General features: G+C 43.9%; 1 protein-coding gene across 4 annotated transcripts in view; it reads left to right on the forward strand.

Annotated features, from left to right (window-relative positions):
* Positions 1-8394, forward strand: part of SFMBT2 (Scm like with four mbt domains 2) — a 127496-nt gene extending 119102 nt beyond the window's left edge. For all 4 annotated transcript variants that reach the window (XM_063323668.1, XM_063323666.1, XM_063323670.1 and 1 more), the window contains one exon: positions 830-8394. In XM_063323668.1, the coding sequence (XP_063179738.1) occupies positions 830-970 (141 nt within the window). In that variant the 3' untranslated portion in view covers positions 971-8394. The remainder of the gene's footprint in view (positions 1-829) is intronic.
* The last annotated feature ends 6782 nt before the right edge of the window (positions 8395-15176 follow it).

The raw sequence follows: 15176 nt of genomic DNA on the forward strand, positions 1-15176 counted from the left end.
TGATCCTCCCTGAGGGGAAAAAAGCAGTTTTGTAGCCTGCTCGTCTGCTTCTCAGTCCATTAAAGAATAAAGAGGACTTGAGCTCTTAATTAAGAGGAGGATCATAAAGCCAGAAGAAATCCCCAGTAAAATGGCTTTTGTCTGGGATGCTAGTTCATGGAGTTCGGTGCATAAATATGCCTGAGGGAGGGATGTGACCTCCAGAGGTCCCTTCCAGCCTACACCATTCTGTGATTCTGGGACAGTAGAGATTGTGAGGGCTCCAGGTGGTCCGTGCACCTCTGTCTTGGTTGTTCATTAGCTGATTTGGAGCAAGGCAAGTCCTGGGTGGACCAGGGGACACAGCATGGAATGAGGCAGACATAAACCTGTGCTGAGCAAATCACGGGCCAAAAGGGGTGGGGAAAGGGCACCCCTTGGCAGTGAGACCAGCGTTAGTTTCTCCGTTCCACGCGTCCTCAGTCTTCTCGTGTGCTCTCTGCAGCCTCCCCATTGCCTCAGTTCCTCACTCATAAAAATGTGACTGCTCAGATCTCCATGGGTCCTGCAGAGTTTCTGTAGGTTACCCAGCATTTCAGCAGCTGGGAGGCTTTTCCCAAACTGAGAGCAAGGTGAGAGCCTGTGAAGACACACTAGACAAATTTCTAAAAAGCATCAGGTATCCCAGAGTAAGGAGATGGGCAGCGTCAAAGTGGGAGAAACAGCAGAGGACAAAACCGCCTTTAATTTCTGGGGCAAATTGCTCTTCTTGCTTCTCCAGAACTAGTTGTTCTTTCTGCCCTCCAGAATCCACAAACAAAAACATTTCCCTGTCTTTTTTCTTCACCAGGACATCGATGGCCAAGCCCTTCTGTTGCTGACGCTGCCAACAGTGCAAGAATGCATGGAGCTGAAGCTTGGTCCCGCCATCAAACTGTGTCACCAGATTGAGCGAGTAAAAGTTGCTTTCTATGCACAATACGCCAACTGACTGCACTTCTCCATTTCTTTCTGTTCTCCTTCTTGTTCCCTCTCTTTTTTAACATTTCAACTCGTTCAAGGTTTTTTTTCTCCCCTCTCCCTTTTCTTTTCCAAGAACACGTGGAATTGGAAGCACTGGAAGAAAAAAAGAAACCCACAACAAAAAACTAGCAACAAATTGAACTCATTTTCTGTACTTGTAAAGCACAGTGAAAGACTGCTGGCGTCTCTCCTTGCGAGCCTCACCAACTCGTTACGCAGTGGTGCAAGGCCAGCACAGATCAGATGGTTTGTTGTTCATTAAAACAAAACTATCGATGGCAGACACATTCCCAAGGAGAAGGGTCGGACATTTCTGGATGGTGATGGTTTGTCTAGGTCAGTTTCTGGACATGAACACTTCTTTTAGCCATCTCTGCCACGCTTCTTTCATATTGAAATGTTAAGTGATCCTTTGCAGCATCACTTGGGGTTTACTGCAAATTTGATCTTGGTGATCGATGGGCTTTTTTTCTCCCACCTCTCCAGTCTTACAAAAGGAAAAAGTGTTATACCAGTCATATACAGTTTGTTATTCCTGAGTGATTTGTAAAAGAGGACTCAACCCACGGTATCAGACAAAGCTGCAGCAAACTGACAGGGCTGCAAGAAGACCGAGTGCGCAGTAACGCGTCCTGAGCCGTGCTGGCTGTGCACAATAAGCTGAACGTCTCTGTGATGGGGTCTGTACAGTGCTGTGTTCTTGTAAAGGAACATGCATGAAAGCTTTCATGGTCGAGCCCATCCTCTTAAATCCAAGTCACTTTAAAGGCCTGGCTTTGAGCCCCATGGGGTGGAAAAAAAAAAATAGGGTTATTCAGATTTAATGATGAGTGAATCACTGTTGAGTGAATGCTGGTTTCATTTGCACCTTCATGAATCTGGTTGCTAGGTGGGAATAAAAAGCATCAGTGTTTTCAGGCTGTGTATGCCAGGGTGCTTTAGACCAGATCTGGCCCAACACAGTCTGTATAAAGGCCACAGATTGTCCCAGTGCCACCCTTACCAGTGAAACTGGGGGCTTGCTTCATGCCAAGCAGAGTGAGCATCGGGGAGGGTGAAGAAATGGGTCAGACACCTTGGGTTTGCCTCAGTTGTATTTATAGAAGTATTTCCCCTTTACTTAGCAGGGATATATGACTCCATTAGTCCCACGTGTTGAGCCTGAATTTGCTGTAACTTTGCAGAGGTTGGTGGCATCACAGTGATGTAAAATTCCCCCAAGAGCAAGAACCAGACTGGGACCAAGTCTGAATTTCGCTCTGACTTTAAGGTGCAAGTGAATCCCTCCCTCAAAAAGTAGACTGGGGGGTTCGTGCTGAGTTTTAACCTGATTTCATAGGAAACAGCTGACTTCGGCAGGCTTTTGTTCTCAAACCATAAACAGGCCCCTGGTTCCTGGCCTCAGGGAACCCAGCTTGGAAACTGTACACAGCTCTGTTACAACACTGTGATGCCAAAGCCCACTCAGTGACGACGTCTTGAAAAAGAAATGTCATTTCTAGCCCTAAATCTGAAGGCAACGCTTATGGCCAGATAACCCCCACCTCAGGAACTTACCATATGGTGACAGCAAACTTGGATCAGATAATCCCACTGACCACAGTGTGCTCAGAAAAACCTACTGACCAACACCAGGCTCTAGCTGCTGCTTTCTCCCTCATCAGTTTCCTCGTTAAATTCTTTGGATGAAAGAAGGAAAGCCTCAGAAATAAATATTCTGGACTATATCTGAACCTGCCCTAGAGCATGTGTTAGGGAGGAAGTATTGACTCCGTTTGCCATGTGTCACTGGGGACTTTCTAGTCTCTCTTGCAGTGAGTTTCCTGATTTGCCACTGAGGGTTGTGATGGGAGCAACCGCTGCGGGCTGGGCCAGATCCTGCCAACTCCTGGGACCGTCAGAAATTTTCCTGTGTGGGAGATCAGCAGGACTGGATCTGTTCTCAGCTGTTGTCTTGTACTGAAGATCTTGTTGTTCAAGTTTTAATCAACTGAAGGGAAAAGTGGTGCCATCAAATGGTTTTCTTCTTTTTCCTCAGAAATCCAGGAATGGGGTGCTGTAGTGGTGCAGACATTCAAAAACTGGGTTTTAAACTGAATTTCCTACTGGCGGTAGCAGTGGACTGTGTCAATGCAACTGGTTTGATAACAACTTTGGATCCCTCTGAGGGTCCCCAGAAATGTTGCTCCTTGTCCTATATCTGAAGACAAAAGGATTGTGCCCAGCAACATGAGACCACAGCTGAGAAAAACAGGGAGTTCCTCTTTGCTTCAGCCCAGTCCCTCCAATGGCTGGTGTGACGTCTGTGAGCAGGAGATAGCTCCCAAAAGACTGCTGTCAGGAGAACTGGTGTATTGAGAACATTTCAAGGAAGGGACGCAGAATGACTATTTGCTTAACAGCATCCCGGCACTGATCCCTCACTTACTACATCCACCACCTTCTGAGCATCCTTTGCTGCTCTGATGTTCTTGGAGTTTCTGGCCACTGGAATTTGTCACAGACATTTAACGCCTTTTGGGACACATTGCAAAAACGTCATTGTTTTCTCCATCAACCTTATAACTGTAGATATTCCTATGGCAGCTAACTACTCATGGAGGCACGGTCGGGGAGCAGGCAGCCGCAGACTCTGAGAGCAGCAAGCTCTGACGTTGGCTACGCAGGGGATGGGTGAAGCATTGAGCCCAGCACATGGGAGTCTTTACTGATTGTTCAGGGAAGTTAAATCGTATTTAAAACTCGCCTATTAAACAAAACAAAAAAAAAGGTTTTTGATTTTAGCTCGCGCCGGCTCTTTTATTTCCTCAGGTTTCTCTCTCCTCACCATTTGTCTTTCAATTTATTGTTTTTCAGTGTCATGCCATTTATCACTCTCTGTCCTTTCAGAGAAGATGATAACCTGAAATCTTTAGTCTAAAATTACCTTGGGTGGTAAATGCTTTATTATTTCTTTTAGCCTGCAGGTTGGGAAGAAACAGGGGGTTGGGCTACTGTTGACTGTTGCACTAATTGCCCTCCAGAAAAGCTGGAGCTGAACTTCTTAGACAATTCCTTAAGCAAGTGGAAAATGGACTGTGCGTAGTTTAACTGGATGGTACGTTTGGATTTTCGCTAACAGAGATCAGAGGGAACTACTTACTCTTGCCTGGATTTCATTTCAATTCTGGAACATTAGCAAAGGTTTGGAGTAATGTACTTCAAAGGAGATGTTCTAAACCCGATCTTGTTGGGCTCAAACATCACTTTGCAGTGTAGAAGTAAAAGCCACTGGAAGTGTTTTTTGGTCCAGCCACAATTCTGAGTTAAATTCAGAGACGGTGCAACTTCACAGATACACAGATGACACTGGTGAAGCCACGTTTTCTCCCCTCCCTGTTCTGAATTTGTCATCCAGGTCTGAAGTTTATTGTGTTATCAGCTACAAAAGGCCACCACTGTGAAATGCTGAACTAATGATTACCCAAGATCGCAAGGGCTGAGAAGCAACTGTGCTGTTGCTCTTGGGCTGTTGGATGTTGAACTTCAGCACATTCACACAGACCACTTTGCTCCCACAAGAAGGGTGTGCAGGCACCTGTTCTGGCCTTTCTTCAGGCATAGAACCAAAGATGGGCATTTCTGGAGCAAAAGTAGGGGGATTGAAGAGTGTGTGGTACCTGCCCATCTTCATCTGCACTGGCTTCTTTTGATCTTGCACTCAATCAGGTTGAACAGATGCATGGGCAGGTCCCTGCTCCCTTCCCAGTCCCCTGACAGAATCAGCCAATTCCCAGTCTGCAGCCCAAAAGCACCAGTCTCTGAGATCGGATTAAATCATTAATTTATGGGAACGTCCATGGTTGTCCTGCCTTCCTGCTGCTGTCATGGATGCTCCTCTCCCACCTTGTAGAAAAATGCTCTCTTTGGTTTGAGTTCTTCTTCCCTTTCCGGCTCAAACACACAGCTCCCATCCACACTCATGGTTTTTTTTCTCAACACCAGGATGACCAAACCCTGTCTTTTCTACCTCTCAGAGGCGTGATGGCCTCTCAGCTCTGAGAAGGATTTCAGGGACTCCAGCTCCACCGTGTTAACCATATGCAATAGCCCTTGATAGTTCGGTCCTGCAGGGTTCAGAAAACCTCTTAGAAATGCTGTGTGTCCTCAGTAACGACTGAAATCAGGGCAAATGGTTACACACCCTGTCCTTAGTGAAGCATCCAGCAGATGCGTATCCTAGCTGAGATGGCCTGACCCACACTGTCAGAGGTATTTGAATGTCTGCTAGGATTTACAGAGTTTCTCAGTAAGTTAGACACCCCATTAATATTTCACTATGGGTTAACAGGTAATTTGCCTTAAACTGGAAAGTCACCATTCCTTGGCTTTCACCTTCAACCTTTCACAGGCCCCTGTCATGTGGTGTAGAGCAAACACTATCTCAGCTCTTTGAAGGCAATCCAGACACTGTTGGGCTGCCATAATCGACATTTGGTCACCTGAAAAGCCTGCCTTGGTCTTTGAAGGGCACAAAATTGATTTTGGCAGAGCTGCAGTGCCATCTCAGTGTTTTAGAAGCTCAGTACCATCAGGGCACTTCAAATACTTTTTGCTTTTCTGGTGCAGCATGTCTGGAAAATGATGAACTCAGACTGTTCCTCCCATTTCCAAATTCAAGTGCCAAAAGAGAAGAACATGCTGCAACTGAACACCATTAAAACCAGCTTTATTACATGTGGGTAAATATAGTCTCAAGGGCTCCATTTTGGTGCTAAGATATGTCACGCTGTATTTTCCATTGCTTGGGATTACAAAGCTGATTCCCTGCTCCAGGAAATATTTTCTGTAATCAGCAATGTCTTAAGCATTAGGATTTTTTTTTTTTCTTGTGGCTGTAGATTTTCAACTTGGATACATTCAGCAAATACACCCCTCCCACACCACCACCACCCCCATCATGTGAGTTTTGGAGAAGTTTTATACAGTATATTTATGTAAAAAGTCTTTCAAAATGTGGGTGCATGCATATTTTTCCCTCAATAATACTCTTCATCACAACAGCTGACCCAGAACTAAGGGAATCTGTTGCTCAGGATTTGGTCCAGAAGTAACTGAGGTTAGTGAAAGGGCCCCCACAGATGTGTGGGCTGTGGGACCAGATCTTCACCAAATTATTTCACTTAGAAGTCAAAAAGTGTGCAGTTAATTAACATAAAATGTAACCCCCTCCTTCTAGCAGGCAGAAATCCAGCTGAAATCTGCCAGACTTAACAAGAGAGGGCTCGTGTCCCGAGGTGCTCGTGAAATCCCAATAAAGGAGCAGAAGCATTTAATATTCTCATTTATTCTTTGGTACAATACTCCATCAAGAAGTGCAAATGATCTTAATGGCTGGATTTAGAATATGAGCCAGTCATCAAAGATGAGAGTTTTACAGCCCAGTAGTCCTTTAAATGTCATCCGTCCTGCAGAAGAGGAGTGTTTTTGCAATGGCTTAGTGCCATGCACTGGAATTCTCGTTCAGAAGAAGACACGTGAACTGTACAAAAACTACATGGGACAGTTTTAAATACTCATGGCCTTTCTCTTGTTTTAGTCTTTCATGTGAATTCTTACCTTGAAAAAGGTCTCGTTCTCATGATTTAAAACTCCAGCCTCTGTAATGGCCCCTGGCACAGCATACCAGCAAAATACATTTTTATCCGTCATCACACTATGGATGAGCACAGAGGTGTTTTGTTGACAAGCACTTTGGTCAGGTGAGACAAGGAGATCTCAACACCTTGTTGAAGGAGTTATCCGTGCAACCTGGAGGGCAGATCCTCCCTGCAGTTCACTGTGGAGGGACAGATGCTGTTGCTAGGTAGGTCACATAGCCCAAGTAGCCTAATGCAGGAGATATGTGTGCTGCCTACTCACAGATGTTCCTGGCCTCCATGTCTGTCAAGGGCGTGGGAGAGGGAAAAGAGGGTTTCGGGGAAGGAGAGAGGTTGGAGTTCTGGCCTTGAGGTATCTTTGTGGAGAGGGACCTCTGAGAACAGGGAATCATAGGATCATTTAGGTTGGAAAAGACCTTTAAGATCTTTGAGTCCAACTGTAAACCCAACACTGCCAAGTCCACCACTAAACCATGTCCCTAAGTGCCAGCTATGGTCCATGAGCATCATTCCTGAAGGTTTCTTTGAGTCTTGTTCATAGCAAAGATGCTTTGAGTCCTAACAGCGGCCAGGTGAGAGGGAGGAAAAAAGCTGGCAATACACTCGGAGCTACAATTCTTGCAGGTTCATATTTTGTTTCCCTGGTGGAGATACAGGGGTTTGGCTCAGGTGGCTCTAGGCTCCTTGGCCAGATACTAGGGAAAAATCAGTTTTTCTTCCCTGGACCTTTTTTCTACCTTGTACACTTTGTCTTCTGGGCTTGGGGGCTGAAGAACCTCCTCTTTCACCTTTCAGACCTCCATAGGAAATGTCAGGGGATAAAACTTGAGCTCTGTCCCATAGAAATAGGTGACATTGCCCTGAGTTGAGGTTGTTGGTCTACAAAACACTCTGCTCTGTGTTATGATGTGACAGGGTGAAAATGATCATTCCCAAGTCAGGCCACCCACTCGTTGCTGTTCTGGTCTCACTGAAGATCATGGACATTATATCTGCTTATAAATGTACGCGTTATATTTCCCAATCCCTATTCCACCCAAGCCAGTCAGGTTGTGCTGACACGTTTAGTTATTGCGGCAGCCTTCACCTTCAGGGACCTGCTTGCTAGAAAACACTCACCTGCGGAATGGTGTCATGACACGTTCATGTACAGAGGCAGGGGTGCCAACTACAGCCAGGCAGTCACTGCAGCATGGTCCAAGAGAGGCGAAAGTCTCAATTACAGGCTTTGAAGGGAGTTGAGTCTTCTCATGTACCATGGTAGGACAAGGCAAGCACTTAAGCCACCTTCTCGCTTATGGAACAGCAGACATTAGCTCCACAACCAGCAGTTATGGTCCACTTATGGTGACGCACATTGGAAGCCTTTGAATTGTTTTGCATTCCAGTTTGTACTGAAGGTTTGATTCAAACTTTTTGTATATAATCCCTTTGGTGTGTTACAAATATATGTGTGTGTGTGTGTGTGTGTGTGTATATATATATATATGTATATATGTGTGTGTGTATAAGTATGTGTATATATATACATATAAATCAATCAATGCTGGTGTTTTTACTTTTTAAAGTTCACAGGGCAAAGGGCATGTTGTTAGTTTGCTGTAAGATTCTATTCTGTATATATGTTTTCATGTAAATAAGTGAAAATCTATATTCAGAGTTATATTTTAATTTTTATTCAAAATGAAATAAATCCCCTTTTTACTTGAAACAATTGTAAGCCACGTTGTTAATAAAGTAACAATTAATCATATCTCTCTCCAGGGTAATTTTTTGTTTGACTGGGCAGTAGGAGTTGCATTTTGATGTATTTGTTTGTCCCTGAGGAGGTAAGGTGAGAAAGCCATCTGCTTGGCTTCACTGCTAATACTAATTTAGCTCCATCTTGAGTGACCTCATGCATCTTCTAGGACAGGCCAATTTGGATTTGTCCCTTTTGGTGTTAGACACTTGCAGAGGCACCTCTGGAGACTCCCTTTTTGTCCCTAGAAAGAAGAACCTGCAATGAGATTTACGTTGGCCAAGTTGAATCACCCTAGGGAGCTGCCTTTCTTCAGTGCCTTTGGAGGACATCTGGAAAAGGTCAACTATTTCATTTAGGTTAATACTAAGAGAGGGTGAAGCTGAGCCAGTAGCCTGTCTGCATGGACGGGCATAGATAGACATCAGCTGTGGTGGCATCCCTCAGAGCACCTTGTGCACACAATGGCATGCCTTCCAGGCAGTGCAGGCTCCTGTCTAAGCAGAGGTATGTCCCCCCATCTATGCGCTCTGCATGCTCCACACCCCAGCCCTAATGAATGTGCCAGAGCTGCCCTGACCATGCTCCTGTCCTCGCTGAGCCCCATAACCTCTAGGGAGGGGCAACACAGTCTCCCCAGTTCAACTCTCCACAGATGCCAAGCTGCAGCCTCTGTAGGGTTTGGGTTTATGTGACTGCAAGTTCTTCCCAGGAGCAGTATGGCAGAACATGAAACAAGAAAGGTGGTGGGTGAGTGAAGAGACACATGAACATCTGAGGACCTTCTAGGAGAGTGACCAGAGCAGGGGTGAAAGACGGGAATGAAGGTAATGCAATGATCAACAGGTAAGGAAGGATGTAGCGATGCAGAAGGATCAAACCACTGGAAAGTTGGTTTGGTTTCTTTTACAATGTCAACAAAGTCTTGAGATGGAAATCCTTCTGTGTTAGTCATTATGACACTGTAGCGACAGCCCATGCTTTGGGAAGGACAAAAGTGTAGGTAGTCAGAGAAGTGACCTGTCCAAACAGCCTTAAAAATAAAGCGTGAGGCCAACGGATCGTGATGTGTTGATGTATGGCTTGGTGGACCACAGAATTCCTCACTGAAAGGTGATGTAGAGAATGGGAAGGATTTATGCAGGGAAATAATTCTGAGCTAAGTCTGATGGCGACATAAAACTAAAAGAGCAAAAGCTTGAATGGTTTATGATATTCTTCAGAATTCAGAGGTGAAAATAAATCCATGTATCTCCCTGCAGCTTATTACATAGTCATTTAAAAGTAATGCAAAGGTCAGACACTGTTTTTTAAATTTCTGCCCCAGCTCAGGGAAGACATGCTCAGAGCTCTGCAAAGAGCTAATTCTTGAAGAATGTAGTGCAAAGTGATTTTAGTAAAACGCGGGCAAGATATTCCAACTGAGCTCCTTGAAATTAATGACCAACACATGAAATATAGTTGCCGTATATAATTTCCTTAGGGAAAAAAGATCTACCAGCCTTGTTTCTGACATCACAGGCCAAGATTTTGAAGATGCCTCCATTTTTAACATTGCAGTTTTTCATGCACAATTAATTTGGGAAAGATTTTAGGTATTTCAGCTGATTAGTGGACAGAATGAAGCATTCACTTAAGCAGCAGTATGTCACGTAGCCAACTACCCCATAAAAAAACACCTACAAAAATAAAGTTGGATTTTCAGGTTTATGAGGAAACACCACCTTTCTTTTCTGCATACAGAATGAACAAAAAAAGTAGGTAGTTATATTTAATTCCTAAGGTTTTTAGACTTTCAAGACAAATAATTGCTTTTAATAACCATATTGTTGCTGTTACTTCTACTTTTGTTAGCATTGTTATTGCTTTTTTAATTTCAAGATTCATGCCTTTCAGTGAAATTCAACAATTCTCGAAGTCCCTCTACTGCTACAACATTTACTTAAGAATGATACACCTCTTCCTATAGTGTCTGTACTCAATTACCATAAGTTGATTTTATAACTGCATCTCAGCTGAAGTTGTAATTACACTGTCTTCTCTAATAAGTCATAAAATCTTCAACCCAGAGAAAAACAGTGCTGCAGGACACCTTGAGGTGTCAGCTTGGCTCTTTCCCCTCTACAAGGCAGGACCAATTAGACAAATCTTAGTCTTATTTGGCATTTGTTTAACCTGACCTTCGGATGGGTGTCAAAATAAGACCTCCAGCAACAAGCGATTCCCCAGCACTTGTACAGCATATAAAAAAAAAATTGACGGCATTTGGATGATGAAGCATAATATTCCCAGGCAAAGTCACAGAGCTGATGTTGCCATTGAATATCCATTTCGTTTTGAAAAGCTCAATATGACTAGTGATTAATGTAGCAATTAATAAAAGTAAAAGTAGAACATTCACAGTTAAGATGGATTAGCTTTCAAGTGAGAAACTGTGATAATAATTTCCATCATGAGTCCTTAGTTGGGGAAGTAGAGCATGTGATCCGGAGGTTACAGCAGATGATGGTACTACCGTCAACTTCCCTGCAATACCTAGTGCTGCCATCGTTGTGCCTGTGTCTCTGGATAAGTCATGTCGGGAAACAAAGCTTTGTAATGTAGAGCTCCCAGCTTGTGCCCAGGCAACTCACAGCCACGCTGTCTGAAGCAGAAGGTCAGAATACAAAGCTGCAAGGGCTAAACAGTAGGGCTTGCCTCGCCATGCCTAAAGGTGAGTTGAGGAAGAGCTGTTAGCCATGAAGAGGAGTAGATGGGCTTCATTGGCATTCAAGCTCAAATGCTTCTGAATCAGTTGGACACTCTCCCATGCCATTTTAGGGAATGCAATACCTATGATGGGCATGAGATGGGAATGCTTGAGCATGCATCCCTTCCAGACATGACAGTATAGTCTCCTTGAGTGGACAAGTCCCACCAGCTAGAGAGAGAGCTAGGAGGAGCCCTTAGCTCTACATTAGCTCTTGGTGATTCTGCCCTAGGTGGAATTTCCAAGGTGATGGCTCTCTGGAACCTGCCGTTTGTTCCCAGGAGAAGACATAAACCACTTTCCTGACTCAGCCCAGGATTAACCCCAATCTTTTATTCTCTGCTCCAAACAGAGCTTTTAAGACCCCTCTTCTGTTAACAGATGTAAGCCTAAAAAACTTCCATAAGAGTCAATGTAAGTTTTTCATGCATATGTGGAGTCTGCACAGAGCAAAAGGGAGAGAACTAGAAGAAAAGAAGAAAGAAAGGAAAGCAAGCAGATCCAAACCCAACACCAGGGACCTTGACTGCACTCACCACAAAACTTAAGAATAGATACAAATCTCCTAACCTTACTTCTATGAAAAAGTGAAGCTTTCTCATATTTGAATGTTTAGGTACCATTTGAACCGATTTCCCCAAATCGGCTTCATTTTTGCACTCTTTATGAGTCTTCTTACTGACATTAACTACACAGCATCCACCTGTTTCTATGAAATTTTCCAGCTAATTGACATAACTAGGCTAAACTTGGAACAACTGCTGTTGGTGTGTGCTTAGTCTGAGGTTTGCTGCTGCTATTTCAGATGTGAACTATGCCCACTTGTTGGAGAGCCCACGCTATCTTTCCATGCGTATCAGCTGGATGTATAGAAGGAACAACCTGTTTCTGTAAACCTTCCTCACACACGTGCAAAGCACTCGGGAGATATTCCCTGCCAAGGCAATTTGCAGTCTCTCGTGATGAGACATAGCAAAAGGCGAGGACTTTTTCAGGGCAGGAAAGTGTTATTATACTTTCATGGACTTGTCACCAAGGCCTGGAGACCTTGCAGCAGTCAGGAACCTTGTTCCCACTGATTTAAGGTGAGATCACATATGTCTCTAGGGAAGAGTGTGTCAGGGGAGATCACCACATCAAAATGCAACCGTTACTCTGAAGTTCACTTTTGTTTATAGTTGGAAGGATCCTCCAAGATCCAAACTGTAAATCTTTAAGCTTGAGTTTGCACAAGAAATCTGCAAGATCTCCTGAGCTCCTGGGTGGATGTTTGACCTGAATTGCATTGTACCAGTGCAGCTTTCTACTTTACAGCCTCCACAGCAGGAATTTACCTAGCCAAGGAGCGTCCCCAGCAGGTCCCCAACTACAATCGCTCAATGCCCTGATTCTGAGTGACAGGCCTTTGGTATCTCATTTTCATGCCAAGAAAATCATCTGATTTCATGAGGATATTAAGAGACAAGCACAAAAGGAGAGAAGAGCTGGGAATCTGCTTACCATCTGAGGACTGCTCTGCCTCTAGTATAGATGCCAAAAGGGACCTATGTTAAGCTGAATTAAAGCCCTAAAATATCACCTCTTTGAGGGAAAAATCCCTCATTTTGTTTTGTGCTTCTCAAGTATCTACAACTGCTGGTGCCTTGGAGCTTGACTTAACTTTTTAGCCCGTGTTATTATAAGTAATATATAAAGTAATATCTTCCACTTGGAAGATATTGGAAGAATGTGGAATAAACTCATGTACCTCTTTTCAGTAGGAAAGTCCTTTTGTCCTCTCTCAGCACATTAACCATTGATGACCAGGATGTTCTTCTCCTTACACAGCATAGCAGTGCAAAATTGGGAATCCATTTCCCCTGCTTAGCGGTCTCCAGTGCACCTCAAAAGCCAATTTAAAACCTTCCCTCTCCTTCAGGTGGCTTGGAACACTGTGCCCCTAAGAGGGCAGTTGAGATGGTACATTGGTCATGGTGTTTCTGGGTGAAATCTGAATTACTGTAAGAAGGCACTGGTGCTGTGGGAAGGCAGGGCAGAAAGGAACTGGTACAGGCCCAAATATTTGTTGGCAATGAGGCAGGTGGGAAAAAAAGTTTGCGTCCACAGATCTCAAAAAGGGTCCTCACCAAGAATCATAGAATCATAAAAGTTTGTGTCCACAGATCTCAAAAAGGGTCCTCACCAAGAGGTACAGATGCAGCAATGACCAAAGCTTGGGATGTATATGTGTAGGAGTCTGGTCCTTATAGAGTGAAGACAGTCTTTCCTTTCACTTTAAAAGGAGCTGGGGCCGTCCAGGATGCCTAGTGCCTGATGGGGTAGGCAACGGGATGGGAAGGAGAAGAGATGGAGAGTGGTGAAGAGGCTGGAAATAACCGGCAGACTGCTGGATGATGCACCCAATATTAGGGGATATTGTTTTCTCACGTGATTCCTCTGAAATCCAATACAACATGTTCAGAAATGTGTTTCAAAGCTTTATTTCTCTTCTGGGAATGGATCTGCTATTGCACAGGCATTTTGAAGTTGCTTTTCAGGGGCTTTTTCTTTCCTTTTTTTTTTTTCTTTTTCTATTTAATTCCTTTAATAAGAAACAGCTTTTTGTTTCCATTTACAATTGTTAAGCTGCAGCGTCGATGTGCGTGCGTGTGTCTCTGTGTGTGAAAGTCTCCAGCCCATTGTGAAACACACGCCAGAATATCAAGTCTTTGCATTTCCTTAGATCGTTTTTTTATCTGATAGTGAATTAAGTAAAGGGCTTAATGTTCAAAGTGGTGTTTGGGGAGTTACTCACACAAATTCTGTTATTGTTGTTAATAGGATTTTGTGCAGATTGCTTTGAAGATGAGTCCCTTAATGTAGAATAGGAAAAGACATTCTGAATTGTAACTTATTTCAGATAAATCTATCTTTAATTGTTACTGATAGTGCATTAGACAAGGAAGAATTTGTTGCACCTTTTTGTATATTAGTATTCTTGACAGGCACGTGAAAACAGGTTTGGTTTAGATAATCCAGTGAATAATTTGCTGAATTTTTAGAAGTGGAAAGAAAGGGACTTTAAATTTTGAAATAATGGTGAAATTTAGTGACATTTCTGAGAATGCAGAGCTGGAAAGAAAAGGTGGAAAAACATTTCCTAGACACTGTCTTACACTGCAGACACAATACTGATGGAAATCTTAGTTTGCAAAGCGGACACCTCAGCCTGCAACTTGGTGGTACTTTCCTTAGTTATTGCACTAAGTGATGACCACCCTGGTTTTAAGATGTGACTAGGAACAGAAAAGAGCAGGCAAAAGGAAGTCTGGCTGATCAGAGTATAGAGAAAAGGGCTTGAGGATACAGCATTGTGCATTTTCTTGAGAAATCTCATCCTTTCTGACTCCAGAGAAGAGTCAGATCAGGCTTGCCTTATATGAGCTGAGAACAAGGACATCTGGGCTAACCAGGAAACCTGCAGCCATTAAGGACTGTGCTAGGATGAGTGGTATTTAATTTTCAGGTGCCTGGGCAGAGGGCATCTCACCTGACTCCAGCCATGGCTGGAGCTAGTGATCACCCCAGGGCGTCCAAGACATGAATGGGATGACAAATCCAAGGAACAGTCATGCCTTCTTGGAGCAGCAACTGGAGGTGGCATTTTAGGGTCTCTCAGATAGTGTTATACACCTATGGAGAGGCATCTCATTCAAGCTGCATCCTGATATCTGCTTGTACACCTCCACTGACTGTACCAGAAGCGATGATAGACACCGACATGCTCGTAGACAGCCACATGTAGGCTTCCTTTAGCCGCAGTGAGACAACCAAGGTCCACACCTCTTTTGTTGTCTGTGTCTCTGGAGGAATGCGTGGGGTGATAACCACACTGGTCCAGGCAGCTCCCCTAAGATTGATGAGCAGTTTAATGTGAGCTTTCCCACTGCTGAGCTTGCAGTGAAGATTTGTGGGCTGGTTCCTTCTCAGATCCTTGCAACCCCTATCTTTTATCCTCTGATCTGGATGATAAAGTTGACAGAAGCTCTATAAATTATAGTCTTTG

This window comes from Chroicocephalus ridibundus, chromosome 1 (genome assembly GCF_963924245.1).
Source record: "Chroicocephalus ridibundus chromosome 1, bChrRid1.1, whole genome shotgun sequence".
NCBI classification, from domain to species: domain Eukaryota; kingdom Metazoa; phylum Chordata; class Aves; order Charadriiformes; family Laridae; genus Chroicocephalus; species Chroicocephalus ridibundus.